Below are 22,457 nucleotides of genomic sequence, written 5' to 3' on the forward strand. Positions count from 1 at the left end.
AGAAACTTCTGAAGACTTCTCTAGAGCTGCTATGTATCAATTTTCCTCTCTTCTTGGCTTCTCAGAAAGCAAAAGGAAAAGAGACTAGACCACGTCTCTCTCTATCCTGCCTATCCAAAAGGGCTTGGTGCTGTCATAAACCTGAGCTAGTGTTTCTGAAAATCAAGGCACAGGTCTCCTTTAAGATGCTTATCGTTTACTGCCATTTGTCTGTTGCTGTCTTCTGGTCTTCCACACAGAAAGAGAGGAGCATGAGAAGATAAAGAAGAAAGACAGTGTCTTTCTAAACCTTTTCTTCTTAACAAGAAGACCAAAGAGCATGGAAACTGACCCAGGAGGGAGTTTTACAGTGGGGCACAGGGAAAGGAGGATTCCTGTCAAACACTGAGACTCGTTTACTGAATTACTGAAAGGTGACATTATCTATAAAGAAAACAACAACAACAACAACTGGCGAAGTTGAGAATCGAGCACTACACTAAGTGAGTCATCTGGAAAAGAAAAAAGAAAAAGAAAACACCACCTTCTTCCTTTGAGTTAAATGTCTCAATAACAAATCCCTTTAAGGAGCCCAGGGAAAGCAGCCACACAGAGCACTGGTACACACACTGGCTCAGTTTGTTCATAACAATAACAAATTGGCACAGTGTGAGGTGAAATGGATGAAGGGTTACCTAGCTCCAGGCACAGAAGAAACCATTCAGAACTCTCAACTTTTCTATGTATCCTTTGAACACATTTATTACAGAGTGACAGAAGCATGAATAAGCAAATTTGCATTTTTTTTCCTCCTAAAACTACAGAGTTGAACAGCCCATTTCTTTCCAGTGAAAGGGCGAGGTGAAGTTAATGAAAATGAAAGGTGATTATACCACTATGCAGCCAAGGAATACAGGCATCTGAGCTATTGAAACATAAACAATAGGATTTAGCTAAGACAGAAGAGGTTGCTTTGTAGCAAGGTACACTTTAGAAATGAGAATGGCAATCCTTTAAAGGGAAAAAAAAATCACCTTTGCTTTGTTTAAAGCAAAGATTAAGAGGTATGACACTAACCATAAAGAAAGCTATAAAAATAGAAGGACAAGGGACACAAGGCTACTGTGTACCAAAGAATACTTCCAGGGCCTTTTAACCTCAGGATTAAGGGCTACTGATGTGATGTTTTCCATAAGAACAACTAGATCCTTGGTGACAGTGACGTCTGACCCTCACCAACAGGGGAAGCGAGGCACTGGCAACCAAAGCCCTCCCTACTTGGGAACTCTGGTGATGCAGTTGGAAGGCTGCCATCGAGGCCTGCAGACATGCCATCCAGACTCTCACAGACACATCAGAGCTTGGGGATGGAGGCTGTGTGGTCAGCAGAGAAGAGACATACGCCACAGCCCTGACTCTGGACTTATATGAAAATAGGCACCAGACAAGAGTGACATTTGAGGGCGGGGGGGGGGGGGGGGGGGGGGGGGGGCAGGGGGAGTGTCTCCCAGCCCACAATCTCTGCAAGCAATTTCTAGCTTGGAATCAGAACCTCTGTAATAACCCAGTAGGTGATTTTGCTGGTGTCTTAAACTATGAGACTTTGGTTAGTCATAAAAGCAACTATGAGGCCACTCAGAAATCTGTTTTTTATGTATCTATTACTTATTTTGAGTCCGGTCAGAATGTTTATGTCGGAAACATACATTGAAAATCAGGCCCAATACAGTAGCGCAACACTTGCACAGTGGGAGACAAAAAGCTTTGTACTGTGCTTCTATCATGCATCACAAAGTTTCTGCTGTGAACAATTGAATCCATACCCCCCCCACCCCCCGTAGGTACAATTAAAAAAAAAAAAAAAAACAAGCAACTTTCAAAATAAGCACCTTTGTCCTTGTAATGGCCTCAGCAATTAGCTCCTACACACTCAGTCACTGATGCCAAGAAGAAATGGAACGTGATGGAACACGCCTGGAGACATCGTCACATTGAATCATTGAATTGAACCTTGATACCTGACCAAACATTCAAACATTCATTACAGAACTAAGCAAGTTCTGTTAAAAGTTAGTGCACTTCATGATTCATGTGTGAGAATTCTGTTAGAATTCTATTGGTTCAGCCCAGAAGGGCTATCCTTGAATAGCCCTTAAATGTGAGCAAGTAAGATGTTATGATTTTTTTTTAAATATTGAGTCAACATTCAAAGTTTCTCTTAACCATCTATGGAAAAGCAGGCCAATTAATATTAAGTGTCAGAAAGCCATGTATACCCTCTTCTAGAGCATTAAAAAAAAAAAGACAGAGAGATCAGATTCACAATCCTCCTATTTCTGTTACTTACTAAGCTGGTTGTCATTTTCTATAATTTTGATGATGAAATATTAGCTATTGTGAGCTACCTCATGCCTTCCTCTTTGGGATGCTTTGTATCAACAAGAAAATTTTAATTGCATAATCGTTACTTTCTCAAATGATCTTCTTGGTTTTATACTTAGTGCTCAAGACATACCTTCCTCTGCTTGCTGTCATAGGATTTTGGAATTCTGAGTCTTCAGACTGAAGGGGTCTTGACTACTTACCATATCCAGGAATGCCTCCTAAAAGGGAAGGTGTTCACGTGCATCATGTTCGCAGATCTTCCGTCATTAATATTTTCCTCGTCTCCTATGTTGCATGAAGTGATTTTCAGAGATGAATCCCAACTCTCTGGCTTGAGCATCGATCATAGACAATTATTGCAACAAGTAATGAATTCTGCACCCCCAGGTCCCCACTCCCCCAAAAAATAAACCACAAATAGCAAAAACAAAAGCCCTTCCAGGATTTGAAGAAAGAAACATCACAGAGCAGTGTAGGTATGAGTCCATCCATGAAGCTCCTGCCAGTGAACACACTAAAATAACCAGTCCAGTCGACTAATCCTAAACGGCAGCAAGTACTGTCCTGGTGAAATCCAACTGCCTTGGGTGTGAATTAACGCATCTTCACAGACCCGACTATGGAATGTGGACAAAAAGGAGTCAAGAGACAGTTTCTTGTTATCCTTGTTAGAGAAGTGTTAGGAGGGAAATGGAAAACTTCACGTTGCTTTGCCATGCTCTCCTTTGGAGATGAATACTGCTTTTTCTTCTTTCTTAGGCACATGCTCATGTGTGGTCACTTTAACGCAGTGCTACGGTCTGAGTCTGAGACGTGTCGGACAAAGACCTGGGCAGCGGGACTAGAAACCATGAATAGCGCAAGCCAACTTCTTCTCCAAAGCTCAGAATCGCTGGTTTCAAAGGCTGAAGTAGGAAGACAATGAATAAATTCTGCTCTGCGTGACAGGACTGGTGTTGGCTCCCACCATGACTTCAGAAGGCGCTGTCGCGATGGTGATGAAATTCATCTGCCGCCTAACCCCACAGTAAGGCTGTCTGCTCGCTCGCTTTAAGTAAAATGACTAAGCTATCGCTTCTCTCACTGCAGAATCCCCTCTAATTTGTTGTTATCAAAACCGTGTGTGCGCTTTTTAATATTTTGCCTTGGAAAGAAAATGAGTTTCACAGCTGCAAGGCAGACGTTGTCTAAGAATTTCTTACTCGGCTGGCTTTCTTTTCCCTCTGTTCTCCTTATCCTCGGTTCGGTTCAGGTCCCAAATAAATGTCATTTACTCTGATGCTCTGACTTCCGCAAGATTCTCGTGCCCAGGCTTATACAGACCTTGCATGCTTTTAATAACACAGTGGCAACAGGCTCCAGGTGGAGTACCCCCCACACCGAATTTCCGGCAGAACCTTTGGAATCCTCGCAGCCGCCTTGCCTTGTCTGCCCTGGGCTGTGCCGCCCTGGCTCTGAGCAGCTCAGGACACTTGCAGGCTCCCGTGGTACTGTACATTAACTCTGCAGCAGCCCGCTCAGCTGCAGACTGCTGCCTGACAGGGGATGTGCTGGCGTCAAGGGGGCCCTCTAGGTGGGTTCCCAGACACTGCAGGGCCGCGCGCTCTGTGCTAGCCTCTAAGAGTGAGTGAGAGGGGTTAAAGGAAGATCCTGCCCAGAAGGAGCAGATTTCTTTCAGTAAGTAATTACCTGGCGTGGGGGTGGGGGATGGGGGGTGGGCTAAAGAGAATTGTAAATGACCTCACAGGGAAATGACATGCTGAACAAATAGATATTATTATGGTGGGGGGGGGGGAGGGAAAGGTTTTTCTGTTTGCTTAGTTTCCCCCTACTCAATGAAAAGAAAGGGAACAAAAGAAATCCACAGAAAATGTGCATATGACAGGTTTGTTTTGTTCTGTTTTTTTTTTTTTTTTTTTTTTTCTTAACAAAAATATGGGTGTGGGTAAGCCTTCCTTACTAGATGATTTCTAACCAGTTAAGTGCAGATTTCCACGCTATGATTTCGGACAGGAAATCCTGGGGAAGCCAGTTCTGCAGAAGTGCCTTAGACTTCTATGGCATCTGCGCATGTCACAAAAGCCGCTTGTTTGATTAGGGGGTGTGTAGCTAGGAGGAGAGCTCCCTTTTCATTTCCTGGAGCCTGGCCCCCTTTGTTGCAGAAATTCTGCTCAATAACCCCCTGAAAGCACCCCATCACTGTTGATGCCATTTTGGAGCAAGAATAAAATAGTAAACTCTTGGAATTGTAGTAGGTTGGCACTTGAATGGTACTTGTCTGAAATCAGTCAGAGAGAGAATGGGCAGGCAGTGGTAATGTGAGCAACCTTGAGTGCACTGCTTTTAACTTGGGTATTTAAGAAGACCATTATGCGATTGCTTAATATTAAATGAAATACTGGCAACACTTAATATATCATGCTATTTATCTTCAGTTAGGGTCCCCCCACCCCCAGCAATCCTTGTCCTTGAAGGAAAGCATTACTGGGGGAGGGGGTGGATTCATTTCTCATAAATTCTAAAGCAAGTGTAAAACATATAGTTGGCTTGAGAACGGCTAAGGTTTGATCAATTGATGGTCCCAGGGCAAGAATTCATTCCTGGGAAGAGGAGGAGGAGGAGGAGGAGGAGGAGGAGGAGAAGGAACTGAGAGATTCCTTTAAAGCGATTTGAATTTTGCCCGCAGTAAGATGGCACCACAAAGCACAACGGAACTTGAGGAAAGTTACTGGCACTTCCTGTGGCATAGGCAATGTCCCGGCAGCACCTTTGTTTTGAAGGGACGAAATCTGTCTCCTAAGGTCATTTATGGTCCTGCCGTGAACCCTTTCAGCTTGAACGGTTCTTAACAAGCTCTCAATGCTTAGAATCAGGTATTACACAGCAATTGCAAACTGGTATATACTACAGCATGTATGTACATCATTATTTAAGATCTAGGTGGACCATAATGCGTCTGGCCGTCTTTTAAGAGTGTCGCGGGATAGTCTCATTAAACCCACGTAACCGCTCTGTTAGGCGGAGGCGGCCGCGGTTGCTAACCCTGGGCTGCAGTTGAAGAGTGGAGGCACTCAGAAGTTAAATATTGCTGGAAGACAAACAGGCTCGAAGCATGGGAGCCTGACCACGTGGCTTACGGTTTGTGTCTCTATGGTGATAATAATACGGCCTGGCGCTAGCTTAATGCTTTCTAACATTCTTGCCTGTATTATTCTATTCCCACAATATTACCTGTTTCACCTCCATGGTAAGGGCCGGCATCTGTCCATTATCACACTTTCAGGGAGAAAAAACCCTGGATTCCATTTAGGTCGTAGACATCTATCATTTTTCTTTTACGGTAGGGATGACATGACTGGCATCAACCATGTCAAAACCAGCACTTACTTCTTAGGCCATGTAAGCAAGCGGCCCTCCTTAGAATGTAGCATATATAAAAACAAAATGATATAGTACTATAATTTCCACTCTAGTAAACATTTTTCATTTGACACTTTTTAGTACATTCTATTTCCAGTCTACATATAGGCACATGTGGTGTGTATATGCAACCTGACAACAACGACAAAATCTCTGAATCTTTCCAGCTAGCACAGTTTTGCATCTTATCCTGACTAGCTATGTTTCCATTCGTGGGCAATGGCATAAGCAAACACTTTATAGACTGAAACCATAAAAGGGCTCAGTTATTAGGTCATTAGAGGAGATTTTTAAACTAAAATATACTTTTAAAGGATATTTCAATTTAGTTTTCCCTAGTGCTGGGAATTGAAACTGGGGCCTCACAAATATTAGACATGCATTCTGCCACTTATGTTATTTACCTACCCTTCAGCTTAGTATTTTTAAGGTGAACTTTTCTTCATTTTAATATGTGACTGTATCAAAGAAAATAAAACAAGCTAGATAGTAACAACTGAGAAACTATAATAATAAGCACTAAAAATTATTGAAGCATAACAAAAATAGAATTTATCTCACAGTTCAGGGAGCTTAGAGTACAAATTAATGAATAACCTTAAATTGAGTTGTTTTGCAGAACTCAACTCAAATATAAAAGAAGGGGTTTGTTTTGACTATAGAAGCAGGTTTTTACTCTGTATTAGAATCTGAATTTTAAGACTTATGACCACCATATTATAAAATGATACTTCATGAGACAGTAATTAGTGAATGCATAAATTTTAGAAAACAACACAATACTGTGGTAGCTTAGAAATGAGTTCTAAAAATGGTTAATGTTGAGGGACTAACACACAAACTTCTCTGTTCTGTTGTATCTGAATTCTATGGTTGCTTTACAGAGCTTCTAAGTCCAGGTGAACCATTATAGCCTGTACAGCTCATCTCAGCCTCATGGTTTTGATAAGAAAAGGATCACTAGGTACCAGCCACTGACTCGTATGCTTGGTGAGGTCCCTGTGGCTCTGCCACAGCCTCAGCTCAAGCAGCAGCAAGACCGATTATGTTTTCTCATCTTTAAATGTTCAGTCCTGCAGGATTCACTGCTCATTCTAAGGCTAGACTAATATTAACGACTCTCAAATGAGAGGTGTGAGGGGAAATGTGGCTGAGGTACCTATTCAAATGTGAGCACAGATGCAAAGCAAACCCAATGCTTTGGTTAGCATTTTCATTATAACGTTACTTAGGATCAGGGAAGTGGCTCACGGGTATCATGTATGAGCTTCAAACATGAGGATTCGCAGAACAAACACAAGAAGCTAGACATGTTTAAATGTATGCCCATAACCCTAGGTTTATGGAGGAACAAACGAAAGAGGACTTCCAGGTTTGCCAGCAGACAGTGAGAAGTCAAGCCAACTCAAGAGACACAGCAGGACACCAGATGCTTGACCCTAGCCTCTGCCACTAAAGGTGTGTGCAGGCATGGACATCAACATGGATATCAAACAGACATTCATACATACATGCACAGTTTCTTAGGCTTTATTTAGACTCAAAGCAAGAAGAATTAACTACCCACAGTCCCATTTCCTTTCTTATAAAATACTTTGAGGAGGCTAATGCTTCAGAGTGACAGTCTTTCAAACTAAACTCTTGGACTCTTGAAAGTTTGTAAAGCTACCTTGGACCACCTGTGAGCAAGAGTATAGGCATGCTTTTCTTCCTTCCTTCTTTTTCTTTCTTTCTTTCTTTCTTTCTTTCTTTCTTTCTTTCTTTCACTCTTTCTTTCTTTCTACTCCTTTCTTTCAAAGTTTGGTTCTTCACAAAGAGGAACAAAAAGCCAACACCTTCTTCAAAAACTCTATGTTTGAAGGTTCTGTTCTCTTCAAATCCCTTCGGTTGTCAATGTCCCTTTCAGGCAATAAGAAGGCTAAGTAATCCCATCATGCCACTGTAATCAGAGCATAATAAAGCCCCACCCTGGCCTCTGCACTGGGCTGTTTCGTAAGCTCTTAGTCATTTGTACTTATCAGAAATCAGAGGTAAGGGAAATTAACTCATTGATTTTACCCACCTAGTTTCACTTTCAGAGACATTTTCATTTTAAATCTCAACAGGATTCTCTGTTGTCACCAACATATGCTGGAATAATTAATAAGCTAATTTCTGTGTCACCTCAGATGAAACAAGATGAAAAACTCCTCTGTGTTTAGACATGAAATGACAAAGACCTAAAGCATAATCCTTCATTAATTTTGTATGGGTTGCAGTCATCAATACAGATGTGTTAGGGACATTGCTACCTCTCAAGGGGTTTGTTAACTTTTCTTTTTTAGTTGTTAAAATACACCATCTTTACGTGTACTTCACCTTTGGTTTATATAAATATGCCCACACATTATATATCTTCACATATTTTAGCACATTCTATCTATACTTGCAAAAATATGTTATATTGAAAGAAATCAAAGCTAGAGACATTTGGATGTCTTGACAGATAACAACTTTTGTCTAAAGGGAAAAGCCAGTGTACCTTCTCATTTTCTATTAATTATGAAATTAGCATGTGCTTATACTTCCAGGTATGTGTGTAAATAAACGTATGCTTTCTTTTTTATTGTACATCCTATTATTTAATGAAAAGATAAGAACAGCATCCATATGTGGAAGACAACACCCAAAGTGTTTAGAGACTTCCCCACCCACCTCTCAGCAAGAGAAAAACTAAAAGCAAGGCTTCTCTTGTAGCTCATCCTTGGAAAGGAATTTTGTCTTCCTCACAGAAGGGATTTAATGCTTATTTTCAAAAATAAAATGCAGAAAATCACGGCAAATTTGAAGACAAAAAGTGGATAATTTATATATATATATATATATATATATATATTTTTTTTTTTTTTTTTTGTCTCAGAATGTGACTTCTTAATTTCAGGTTCTTCCTGCTCACGTTCTATATAGTTGTCATGAATTTACTGAATCTCTTTGAGACATCATTTAGTTTTACACATGCATATATATTCATATTTATACACATATCTATGCACACGCATATGTGTGTGTAAATATGAGGGGGCATAAAATACATGTATGCATATATATGTATATATACATATATGTATATGTGCATACAAACATAGTTTATTGCAGTATTTTACTTGCTGAAACAAATTACAACCTACCTTGAAGTACAGAGTACTTATTAAATGTTATTCACATATATCTTAATGTACTCATTTTAATATAAATATACATTCTTCAGTAACGTGTAATTTACTTGCTTTGGTGTTTTGGTGTGTTTATGATACTCAGAAACATTACTGGCATGCAGTAAGTGTTACCTAATGACAATATTAATAATGATGTCATTCTGCTTCTGACAATGTCTAGCAAAGGCTGAATGCACGCAGTTCAACACACTCATTGCTGAAATAGGAGAAGCTCTTCATGAGCCCAGGGTTTAGATTGCTAAGCATCAGGGACCTGTGTGATGTTTCAGCACGTTGTTAGTATTTTCAATTTCTGGCTATTCTTGTAGCTGAAAAAACAGGGCCAACTGAAAACAAAAAGGAATCCACTAAAAAACAAACAACAAACAACTCTCTCAATGACCTAAGAACTAACATGTGTTTTGGTAACCTGTTCGTGATTTAATTTATTAAATACAAGTATTTGGGATCCTAGAATCAAAGCTTAAACCTCTTTCTTGAATGGTGAGAAAAATGCATTTACAGAAGAAATGGTGTGTCTCCAAATGCAATTCACTCCATGGCTCCAGTAGCCAGAACATTCACCAAGTTCCACTAGAAGCATTTGTGGCAGTAGAAGAGGTTGAATAAAAATGCTGGGATACAGAAAAGAAAAGATTCAAATGTAAAATTTGGAAAAAAATCGATAACACATTTGAAAATGAAAATTGGAGATTGCATTTTGTCTTAGAGTTTCAGGATCTGACTCCTTAATTTTAGGTTCTTTCTGTTCATGTTTTGTATACCTTTCATCAACTCACTAAAGTTGTTGGGACACAATTCAATGTTAGACATATCTAACATACATATATACATATGTACATACATATGCATACGCATGTGTGTATAATGTGTATATATTTACAATATATATGCACAGTTTATTACAGCATTTTACTAAAAATACTGAGCCTTATAAACTAAATTGTAATACGAAGAGTATTCTTTAATTGTTATTTGTATATATTGTAAATGCATTTATTTTAATATAAGTATAGATTCTTCAGTAAGCTACAACTTAATTGTATCCAAACAGAAAGCAACAACAAACGTCAAGTGAACTGATGTAAAGGACTCTTCTCTCAATGTGAAATTATATCTTATTTTGATCTTAAAAAGCTTTAGAGGATTTGCATCATATTTTACGAATCAACATTCCAGAAATATTCCAAGACAGTGATTCAGAGATTTAAACCATAAAAAATGTGTCTTGTAATAAAGGCCGGTTTCAAAGTTATACTCATGCCGTGGAATTTCTAAACAAATTACTTAGAAAATACCTGAAATAATACTATGCTTAAGAAAACACCCCAGCATTTCAGAACGATATCTTCAGTATGAACTTAAGAATTCGCATGTGAGCTAACATATATGTTCTTGTGTAGTGTCCCAGTCAGTTTGAGACTGATTCCTCCACACCTTGCAGCCAAAATATGTGGAATATTCAACAAGAAGGTCTCACCACATAGTTATGGTGGCAACCAGGGCATTGGAAATAACAGCCGAAAGCAATGGGTGAAAACAACATGAAAAAGAGACGCTAGGTTATCAGTGCACTAACCCTGGACCATGAAATCACAGCAAGGGGTATTTTTTGAGGATTTTTATTATACATATTAAAAATATAAACATTTTATTTTGTAGTTCTTGATCGCCTAAGAATTTAGAAAAGCTTTTTTTTTTTTTTTTTTTTTTTTTTTTTGCCTCGGTTGCCATAGTACGTGGTAAGACCTTACTGTGGGAGACACCACAAATTTTTAGCTACAAGATGTGGAGAATTCTGTCTCAAACTGATTGGAAAATTTCCTCCTTGCTGACTAGCTTTCCCGGTGCCACGCAGACTGCTAGGTGAGAAAAGACATCAACCCTCTAATGCAGCACCAGACCCTAAATATGACTTTGTACTGACCTGCTGGAAAAGCCCACTTGTGCAATAGTGGCGGGACTGTCATGGGAGATAGCAAACTGCTTTCTGATTAGATTTGATACCTACTCCATGGAATATATTCTGTCTGGTATGGTAACCTTGGTCAAAAGCCTGTGGCTAGGGAGGCTATAGCCCTTTGGGAAGAAACTTCTGTAGTTATTACAGTAAATGGTAATATGGTCAGATTACCTTCTAGAAACAGTTAAGCCCATAAACATGGACTGCTCCCAACCTTGGTTGGAAAAGCTTCTCTTTGGAATGCAGAGACACATTATTAATCAAAAGTGCTGAGAGCAAAAGAATGGGTGCTCATCCCAAAATGGGACATCTTTATCAGGCCCCAGTTTCTACACAAGACCAAGCTAGAACTTGGGGAAGAAGATCTCTAAGCCCCACCCCTTACTGAGAGGTTATTGGCTGAGACAGTTGCTGAGAGAATTGTTTTAATCTTAAAAGCTTTACAGACCATTGGCTGATTTCCTATGCTCCCAGAAACAGCAGTATACCCATGACACATGGGCAGCAATAACAGGGACTTATTGGGTTAGTGAGAGGAAGGAGGAGGAGGAAATGAAGTTAGGAAGGGGAAGTATTGTGATAAATATAAGAGGAGCCGGAGGGGGAAATACAGCGTGGATATAATCATATTTCAATGCATAAATGTGTGAAATCACAAAGACAAAAATAACATACCCATGAATTGTTTTACAGTTCAAAACAAAAATTAAGAGATACTATATTTAATGTTAATTGATAAACAGGAGTCAATCCTTGTTAGTAACCTCACATGGTAATATTGAAATTGAGTTTCTAACATTGGCTAGGTAGGCTCTCTGAAAGGTTGGAGAATTTTCAGCTTTAAAACTAAAAGCTAAATGGTTGGATGCAAGATCTACACTCAAGAATGCAAACGTTCCACTTATACCATTATCTCAGCCAACATGGAGTCTTATGAGTACACATACACAGCTGATTTATTCCTTTTTCTGCATCTACAGGAATACTGCACTTGGGACAAGATGCAGTCATCAGAGTTGGGACTATCATCAGTAAAGCCACATCTATTGGTAAAATGAAGCAACTGATCAGATATCTTTAGATCACACTCCAGCTCAAATCTGTATGCGCAAACAAGGATTTCAGTGTCTGAAGCATCCCTTAATGCAGAAAGGCACTGTTCTAGACACATACCTGCTATATAACACAGCACGGCACTGTAGGCACACCCCCTCTACACCGCACAGTGTTACAGACACATACCCTCTACACAACATAGTGCTGTAGATACAAACCCTCTACACAACACAGCACACAAAAAAGTGATGTTTGCGGTAGTACCAGGAGAGGTGCTGGGCTGTAGGACTGTCTTATCTCACCCACTCTAACTGATCAGACGTATTTTCATTGATATATTAACACCTCTTGGCAGTTCTGTCACTCATTCTCTCAGTTAAAAAGTCATACAATCTGGGGCTGGAGTGATGATTCATTAGGAGTACTTAATGTTCTTGGAGGGGACAAAAAAAAAATGAATGTTTGATCTGTACTTTGTCTATCTATGCAATTACATCTTAAGACAGGTGACTTAATGGTTCTTTGTAAACATGAAGATCCTCATATAATTTAAGATACCATGCAAGTCTATGATAGAAAACAACTTGCCCTTAGCCCACAATGGGGAGGGAAGGTCTAGCCCACTGTAGGTGATGTCATCCCCTAGGTGCTATGTAAGAAAGCAGGCTGAGAAAGCCATGAGGAGTAAACCAGTAAGCAGCACCCCTCCATGGCCTCTTCATCAGTTCCTCCCTCCAGGTTCCTGCCCTGAGTTTCCTGTCCTGGCTTTCTTTGATGATGAACATCTACATGGAATAGTAAACCAGATAAACCCTTTCCTCCTGGACTTGCATTTTGGTTATGATCTTTCATTACAGCAATAGTAATCCTAAGGAAGACACCGGCTCTTTCTATGTAGTCCTAGCTGGCCTGTGGTCTATGTAGGCCAGGCTGGCCTTGGGTACACAGAGATCTATCTGTCTCCATCTTCCAAATGTTGGTATTAAAAGCAAGGCACCATTGTGTCCAGCAAGAATTCCAATATTGACATTCTATCATTAGAATGTGGTGGGTCCTATGTAACATTGAGGCTTTAGTTAGTGCGAAGTGGAGGAAAACCAACTCACAAGGACCTACAAAGGAAGACACCATTTAGGGTTAAGTAAAATCTGATGACCAAGATGTGGGTGGCAATTACAGAGGAGACTTCAAAAAGCAGAAACACAAGAACAAGTGCAAAATGTTAGCCATATGGTCCCAAACAGAGGAGCTGTCTTATCCTCAGAATTTCTTAAATCTAATAAGGTTCATTTGTTTCTGGACATCCCTATGTAATCACCTTGAAACAGGATTCTTTTTCTTTTGGTGTATGTGTGTGTGTGTGTGTGTGTGTGTCTGTGTATGTGTGTGTGTGTGTGTCTGTGTGTGTGTGTGTGTGTGTGTGTGTGTATGTAGCTGGTTAGAGTCAATCACTTCTACTTGTAATCAAATTCTTGCTCAGTCGCCATTTCAAAACTGTTATCTATCTTTTTCATAAATTTCTTTCTTTTGAATACAGATTAATTTAAAATGAATGATCTGGCGTGATATTGAATAGCCACGATGAATTAACATAAAGGCTTGAATCTGTACTGAGCATCGTGGAGCTAAGAATGTGGCTACATCTGTGCCCACATCCAGATGTTCTAGATGGCGCCATTTTGCTCTGACTAACATCTGCTGTAGTTCCAGTCATAATATTAGCACCAGGATTTTCACAAACCTCTTAATGTTTTCTTCACTGGCTGTGAAATTGTTTTAGAAAAGGAGGTTTGGGTTAAATAGGGTATTTAAGAAGGAGGACAGAGATCATGAAAAAGGGTTAATACTGTGATTTTGTGTGTGTGTTAGGGTATGGAAACTCAATACTAGAAAGACAAATTTTCTCTTCAGGGAGTAAAAACTGACATTCATATGGTTATTTTAAAATAGTCATTAAAATTCTCAAAGACATCAACTTTGTTAAAACACCTGTATTAGAATAATTAATAGTCTTAAAGGCATTCTAGTTTAATCAACTAAAACATCATTTGCATTTGAGTATAAAATAAATTCAAAGGCAATTTAAAAATCCACTGTGCATGCTATAGACAGATACCATCTCATTCACCTCATATTTTAGAGTGTCTCTGTTGTTTAAAATACTGTGGCTACCACCACCTGCCCCACTTCTCTCTAGTCTTGGCATATTCTACCTCTAAAATCATCACTGGGAGCTATACAAGTTACTTAACCAAATGTCCAAACAATGAGACCCAAAGCACTGACATGAAGTGAAATTATCTTTGCTATGGCATCATCTGCATCTCTTTGAGACGCATGATGGAAGGGAAAAAGTAATGTCTCTGATAGGGTTTCACCTTTTTCCGCAGTGCCGTGATTCATAAACGAGATGAAAACACAAAGACTTTTACATTGTTTGCGACATAAGGCCGTTCACGGCATAGCTCAACAAAAAGGTGATTTACCTTTAGAAATTTCTGTTTTCTCACTGACAGTTTCCTTTGAGACTAGTGACCCATCTGAAGCAGGGCAAACAACTTAAAAAGCAGGAGGTAGGAAGATGAACACTGGATTTTTTATTACCAGGATCCTCAGCAGGCTTCATTGATTTCTGAAGCCTCAACCTCATTTTTAAGAGTGGAAGTTATTCAGAAGCAGGAATGGAGTTAATGAAAGCACCAACTCGCCTTTCTCACTATCTCCCTTAATTACTAGCTGACTAGAGGCACGGGTCATTTGAGATGAAGCTGTCACTGTGTGTGGGAGCGTGGATAGGGTTTCTTTACTAGGCAGAAGGTCTGGCAGCTATCTGGCCCGATTTCCTCTATCTCCTCTTTAGACTTTAGGTACTGGGGCAGGGGTTAATATTCCTAAAGGTCGTCCAAAGGATGAGAAAGGAGAAAGGATGAAGAAAGAATAGAAAGCCCAAGATACTGGTGGGAGAGAAGGGATTTCGCAGCCCCTCTAGCCAGCCATACTTTCCACACCTTGGCTGCGCACGTATTCTGGGACGGCTGTGTTGGGACACGGGTACGCAAAAGAGCAGATGCAATGTATAATAGGTCGTTTTCTTCCTGAATACTAGAAAGAGCTCAGAAGGGAAAGCACGTAAACAGGAATGCAACACGGTATCGTCAAGGCACCTTCAAATATCGGCAGCTGGGAATGGACAGGTAACGCCTTTGTTGAAAAGGAGACCGCGGGGCAAGCGTTGTCATGTTTTCCTCGGTTTCTCACAGCTCGTTGAGGTTTGCTTGTGGAGAACATTTTGCGATTTGTCTCAGAGTACTGTGAGGGAACAGACTCACAGTTTTAGATTTACAGCAACTAGGATTATATCCAGCAATCAGACTGCTTGTTCCAAACTCTACATTATGTGGTCCCTGAGCCCCCGCCGCCCTCCCTGCCGCAGCTGGGACCTTGCAGGAGGAGAGGACAGGGTGTCCCTTCCTCTTTCCAGAATCCCCATCCTGCCCAGACAAGATTGGCTCCAATGGTTCTGAGGTTGGAAAGGGGGAAAGAGTAGAGATAAAAGAGAGAGGGTTTTTTTTGTTTTGGTTTTTTCCCCCGTTTCCCCTTTAGTTGGCACCAACATGAGACGGCATCACACACTGAGGCCCTGGCAGATGTTCAAAGTACAACTGGCACTTTTGTGGATTCAGCAGCAATAGCCCTGCTGGGACCTGTGGCTGCAACCACTGTGACTAAGGTTTGGTCCCCCAGTTCCAAGCGCTGCTGCTTAATCAGACCCCCACCTTGCCCTCGGGTTTCTAGTTATCTAGGCCTACAAGCCCTTACTATTAGAAACCAAATGCTTTCCTTCCCAGCTGTTTCTTAGGGGGAGGGGTAAAAAGAAAATGACTCAAGGCTATCTCTCGGTCTTTCATTCTATCTTTGGGAACTTGGCTTTGCCTACGCAGCCCCTTGTGTGGTAGTGAAAAATCCGACTGAGTAAAAATGCAACATGGTACAAGAGCCACGCAAAACCAGAGGTAAGTCTCTTTAAAATAAGCCCCTGGTTTTTTGTTTTGCTTTTGTTTTTTGTTTGTTTGTTTGATTCAAGATAGGGTTTCTCTGTGTGGCCTTGGCTGTCTTGGACTCGCTTTGTAGACCAGGCTGGCCTCGAACTCACAGCACTCCACCTGCCTCTGCCAACAATCCCCTGAAACTTTGTGTCATGAAATCTCATGACAGATCCCTTATTTATCTGCCTGAATCCATGATACTCAGAGCTCCAAACTTTCTGTCCAGTGCATGTTGTCTGTCACAGGTCACAGTGAAATCTCAATATAATACACTCAAGGAAGTTATACAGAACACAGAGACATGTTTTCTCAATCTTTTTTCGTTCTAAATAGATGGGTAAACTCATCTAGTGCACACGTGCACGTGCATACCACCACACACACACACACACACACACACACACACACACACACACACGGCACCATAAGCAGAAAACAGTAAGTCGGTATTCAGAATTGCAACGGCTATTACTGAACAGCGACAACAGTTATAGTGACACCTGTGACAACAAATGTAAATAAAAACAAACAAAAGCTGTGCATGGTTGGTGACTCCTTCATTATCAGCGGTTTGGTTCTCATGGGAGATTCGGAAGGGCCAAAGAGGTTCCTACTATGTCACTATGTTAATGATGCTCCTGCCAAAGACCGTATTCCATCTCAGACACATCAGAAGATGCTATGTATGTGCGTATCGAACATCCTGTGAAAACCATGCCACTCTCTACACTGCTTTAGAAGGCCAAGTGGATACGTAGTTTGCTGTTACACAGTATGATGTGGGTGTGCTTGACTAAATCACTTCCAGAGAACCAGTGAGTGACTAATCTGTGACAACAATATGTTTGCAGACTAACACATTCAGAAGAACAACAGAAAAAAAAAAATGAGTTACTGTACGAAGTCCTAGATGGAATTTATTGAGAGCTGTGGGCCTAAGCTTTCATTACTGCTTTTCATACTACAGGAAGTCATGTCTGGCAGTCTTGCTACCCACATCTTTGTTCTTGGATACCCAGGCCAAGGTATGAGGCATGTTCTCCTCATGGAGACAAATGGAGTGAGGGATGGGGGCAGCTGCTGAAGAAAAAAATCAGCTTGTTTCCTCACTGTCTGAATGACCATCATAAGGAGGGTTCATTACTCTTAACTCTTCCCCAGCCTGTGTCATTATCATTTGCTTGGGATGACTTCTTGTTAGTTCACAAACACAGATGCATTCAGGGTTTTGTTTTGCTTTGCTCTGCTTTGTTTGTTTGTTTTTTAGTGTGGACCACCTCTCTCTTTTCTCTCTCTCTCTCTCTCTCTCTCTCTCTCTCTCTCTTTCTCTCTCTGGGCTGATGTTCTCCAGTGTGCTGTGGCAGCCCATTCCTATAAACACTTCAGGGATTTGTCTTCCTTTGGTCCCAGATCAGTCCTGGGACAACTTTATCTCTCTGACTCCACTGTCAGTCTCCAACATCCTCGAAGATCCAGTTCTAGCTTCTCCATTACACATCAGACCTCTAAATACAAATTAACTCATTGAGGCTCATAAGGTTTCTGAAGAAAAAGAGACTTGGCAAGAAGAACACAGATTTGGGTTTGTTTGTTTGTTTGTTTGTTTGTTTTAGTGTCATTGCAGTCGGTCTCATTTTTGCTCTGCTTGTTTTGTACTCACTTCTTAACCCTCATGGAATAATACTTATTTTTCTCTAGAAAATGAAATCATTTATGTCTTGGATTTGTCTGGGATTTGACTAGACAACTTTAATTAATTGGGGCACATGTAAGAATAAAACTTGTTTTATTTGTTTTCCTTGAGTCCATGCCCAGCTTGCTGACTGCAATGGTGGGAATGCAGAAGCTGAGAAGAAGGAAAATGCAGTGGGGAAATCTGAGCAGGCTGAATAATGAAAGCTCTACCAACCACTGACGCAAGGTGAGTTGGCAGTGGCAGCTGGAAAGTCAGCCATAGTACTATGGGTTTTTTATTACTCGCCTTAAAGGGGCCCTGTGGATAAATTCACAGGAAACCAACAACCTGAAAGAAATGTGAGAGATGGGTGCAGATCGGTACCACAGAAGGAAAAACAGCAGCAGGCAGTAGGCAGTTAGAGACCAAACCTCTGCAGAATCCAAAGAAGTGAGACTGTGTGAGGTACAGGGACCATCACAGTAGGGAGGGGGGAACCGTAGCCTTGGATGATGTTGAGAGGGTCGGGGGTGGGCAGACCTCTGCAGTTCTTGGGAACATGGGCTGTGAATAACGTTTTTGATGTCCGACACTGATGGAGAACACACACACATACCACCTCATTTTTTAAAAAAAAAATCTCATTTGTAACACAATATTATCTCTCTAATACAAATATTTATACCACAGACTGTATTCATTCCCAGCACTGTCTATAAGTCTAAAAACCTTGCATCTCATTCTCTGCTCATTACTAAATATGAGTAGAATACACAGGACCTTTCCCCTACTTTCTAAGGACTTTCAGAATCCAGGTATATAATAGAGCTGAAGACCCTTAAATGCTCACTGACTGGCACACGGTCAAAATGTTTTTTATTGTAAATAAAAGAAATGATTATAAAATGTAAGTGTATTTTTTTTCCAGAGGTCAAAAAGAATTTTATAACTGTCAATCAAAAGCTCACTGTTTTTTCTATTTATACTTTTTGGAATGGTTTCATACAATAGTTTATTTTTGTACTCAAGTTTTGAGTCCTTGTAAACACTGTATGTATTTTCAATAAGATTGCTATTCCTCAAGCCTTCATACTTAAAGAGAGTTGAAACACCTCACAAACCTAGTTTTGTCTTACTCTTTGCTTCACTCCCACTCACCAACCCAGGTCCATACAATTGTTTACTTTGCTACCAAATTCCTCCCATATGCCAATTTGCTCCCATATTCCCCCCAGAAGTATTTTCCAGCAAAGGTTTAAACTCCTGCTGGTACCGGTTCTTTAGTGTCATATTTCTTGTGATATGAAAGAGGGAGAGAGAAAGAGAGTGAGAGAGAGAGAGAGAGAGAGGGAGAGAGAGAGAGAGAGAGAGAGAGAGAGAGAGAGAGAGAGAGAGAGAGAGAGAAGATAGGATCTTAACTGCAAAGCCTGTGCTGCTCATATGATCATCTAAGACTTCCTCTGGCCACTTTTCCCCTCAGTGGTGACAGAATTTGTCCTCTTCTGTCACATTGTCTAGACCTCAGATGACATGATGAGACTCATCTATTAGTGACATGTGTTCTCTGGTTAAGTAAGTCAGATCAGAGAGCAAAAAGGAAAAAAAAAAAAAAGAAAGAAAGAAAGAAAAAAAAAAAGAAAGAAAGAAAGAAAGAAAGCACCCGTCCTGTGTGAGGAGGGTAATACTATATAAGATTGCTATTATAAGATACGTAAGAGTGTAACTACACCCCCTATGCCTCACCCACACCCACACAAAGTAAGCCTGATGCAGTATTTTTAGAGCTATGCGCTTAGAAGAGCCCTTGTCTCAGCGGGAGCCCTGAATCAGCCCATGCAAGCTCCAGATCTGTATATCTCCACTAATCTAAGCTGAGGCAAGTTTCTCAAAAGAATAGACGGTATTAATTGAGGACACTCGATGAATAATTAGCACAAGGAACTAATTAACTTCCTTCCACTAGCATTGAGAAGTAGGCAACCCTGCATTAGAAACGAGGGGAGAAAAGCAAAATCAAGCCCACAATCTCTTTGAGATTCTCTCCTGGGGGAAGCTTTGCACACTCAGGCTTGCATTGGCTATGTCCCTAGACACTGGCCAGGCCAGGAGTAATGCCTTTCACTTAGAAAATAAGTTCAAAGAATCCAGAGACATCGCCCCGGGGGGTCGAGATAGAGAAAGAGTGAAATGAGATTGGATTCCAAACCTCAGTTTACACACCATGCTAGGAAACCAGCACTGGCCTGTGGATAAGAAACAATGGCGGGAAGGATTCTGCAAATAATGGGACAGTGAAATGGGGGAAATAATTATTGTGAGTCAGTGCCAGGCATTGTGACCAACATTCGACTTGCCTCTCACTTTTTTTTTCTTCTCCCTCTCCCCCACCCTCCCCAGAGCACTCCTGCTTACTACTGCTTTGTATGATTCAGAGCTAGAGAAACAAATGCTGGGTAATTTAGCAGGTATCCCAAAGCTACATAGCTGGGTAATAAACTCAAAGATAGGCACATGGTACTCTGTTGTTTCTTTGACCTTCTCCTCTTTCCCCATAACACCTCCTCTCCTTCTACATGAAAAAAACAGTGGGGGTTAACCTGATCTCACTCACGCACCTTGGGAGATTTTCATGTCTTCTTTATAGACATATACAAAGACGAATATCTTGCCCTACTTTTGAAATATCAACATGCTATCTGGAGACACTGAGAGACACTTGCTTGGCATATTGCTCATGTCAGCAGTATACATAGATTTAAGTTTTGATTCCTAAACCTTTGGCTATATCTTTAGTTCCTTCAACATTCCATCTGAGGATGAAAGCTGTTGGGTGTCTTTGTTTTAAAAATGCTAATAAACAACTTGGCTCACAGGGTTATCTTGTCTGCTTGGCTGGTGGTTCTGGGATTATTCTTCTAGCACTGTCCTGTATCCAAGCCCTGGCCCCTCCTACTCCCCTCCCACTCCTTATCCAAACTGCTGTGTTGGGACACCTGAGAATCTTGATCATTAAAAAAAAAAAAAAAAAATCAATCCAACCATCAAAGGGTTCTGTACATTTTAGGGGAGAAAAATTGAAAAAAGTACAGTATTATATTGCTATTAACTGATCCTGGGTTTTCTTTTTCCAGCTGCCAGGAAAGACATTTGGTCAAACTGATTAAAACCAGCACGCCAAGCAGGGGGAGAGAAAAAGAGCAAGGAAATGTAACTGAGCAACAGAGCAGCGAGCCCTGGAGGGGGAGGGGAATGTTTTTCTTGGGAGTGAAGAGAGCTGTTGATGGAGGGCATGAGAAGAGAAGCATAGGGACAGACGGACGGACGGACGGACGGACGGGGTGGGGGAGAAGCCCTGCACATGCTGAGCATGCTGCATTTAGGGTATGAGACACAAGATGATAGATGGACGCGAGCAACCAAACTGCAGAGACAACGAAGAAGGAAGGAAAAGGGGGGGGGGGCGCATTTCCCTGAGATCCTAACAGACAGCCCACAAGGTTTGCTTGGATTCGTCCCAGACACATGGCTGGCGTGAATGGCAGCTGATTCGAACAGTCAGTGACTGGAGAAGTGGGAAGGACTGCCTTGTTTCTCAGTAGGTGGGGTTCCTCTTTCTGGGAACAGTTTTGAAAAGAGAGGAGGTAGAAATCACATGCACGTTCCTCTCCTTTCTATTACAGTAGCCACGTACAGCCCTGCCTTCCAAAGACCCGCCTTTCCCTTCCAGACTTGCATGTTCCCTTAATGCCCTTCAATGATTTCTTGATTAGTCTAGAAAGAATCCTGGTTTGTAGACTCACAGAGTGCTGACAAGGATGGAGCTTACTGTGGGGTTTCTGTCACTGTCACTATTTCTGATTCCTCCCAGTGTCCTATTTAAAGTCACACTTAGCTCACCCAGCTCATGCTTCTATAGGGAAGGGACCAGAAAAACCATCAAGTATTTACTTGTTCCCTTCTGCTATATATATTGTCTGTCACCATTTCAGCTATAACAACCACCTAAACACAAGGGACTTAAAAATAGCTCTTATAGCATGATAAATGAAGCAAGTGTTCCAAGGAAGAGTGCATGCATTTCTCTAAGTCTCGAGCAGAGATAAAGCTATGATATGAGAGACAATTCATTTGCAAAGCAGAACAAACTCTACAGAACAAACCCCTCCCCCGGGGAGAGCTTTTAAATTTTGCTTACCCCATGCTAGATCTGCTGATTGGCAGATCCTAAGATTCAGAGAGCATTTATTCATGGGTGTACATGAGAGTTACCAGCTTCCAAGCATAGTCACCATTTCTCCCCATTATGTACATCATTGTAATTTCTTCCTCTTCTGTGGCAAGGCTGGTTATTGGGCAGATGTGATGGTGTGTAACAGTTGAGATCAGATACACAAGACAGTAAGAGTCTTTGGCTTTGAACGTTCCCCTCTCTGAGACGGAGGCACTATCAGTGACTCATGGTGACAACCGTGATCCACAACAAGAACAAAGCCCAAGAACCATCAAGCAATATAGGGGTAACTCTGAGCCATTTGCACGACTGAGGGCTATGCAGGTAGCGGTGTGACACAGGTGGACGGGGAAGACATGGGGAGGAAGCAAGATCTGAAGGAAGAAAGTGTAATTATTGTTAACATGGCTTTTCAGAATTCCAATTTTCCTTTAAGGCAAGTGGCAAGTTTGCACTTCATTGCATGCCAGAGGACAGGCACCGTCAC

At 41.1% G+C, this 22,457-nt stretch overlaps 1 protein-coding gene and 1 long non-coding RNA gene across 10 annotated transcripts in view; one reads left to right on the forward strand and one right to left on the reverse strand.

The window, feature by feature from the left end:
* Window positions 1-22,457, reverse strand: part of Pde4d (phosphodiesterase 4D) — a 1,424,262-nt gene that overhangs the window by 506,288 nt on the left and 895,517 nt on the right. Inside the window, exon 1 of one of the 8 annotated variants that reach the window (XM_051172556.1) lies at window positions 2,565-3,512. The exons of the other annotated variants lie outside the window; for them this stretch is intronic. Within the exon in view, the coding sequence (XP_051028513.1) occupies window positions 2,565-2,704 (140 nt within the window). The 5' untranslated portion in view covers window positions 2,705-3,512. Of the gene's footprint in view, window positions 1-2,564; window positions 3,513-22,457 lie in introns of those variants that run through there. 8 annotated transcript variants of the gene reach the window in all.
* Window positions 3,258-15,901, forward strand: LOC127212456 (uncharacterized). Of its 2 annotated transcripts, none has more exons than XR_007833548.1 (3): window positions 3,258-3,391; window positions 11,943-12,064; window positions 15,622-15,889. It is a non-coding gene; the product is annotated as an uncharacterized LOC127212456 (long non-coding RNA). The 2 variants fall into 2 exon arrangements; XR_007833547.1 differs by lacking the exon at window positions 3,258-3,391 and adding an exon at window positions 3,757-4,041 and having other exon boundaries at window positions 15,622-15,901.

The sequence above is a fragment of the Acomys russatus genome, chromosome 30 (genome assembly GCF_903995435.1).
Source record: "Acomys russatus chromosome 30, mAcoRus1.1, whole genome shotgun sequence".
NCBI lineage: Eukaryota > Metazoa > Chordata > Mammalia > Rodentia > Muridae > Acomys > Acomys russatus.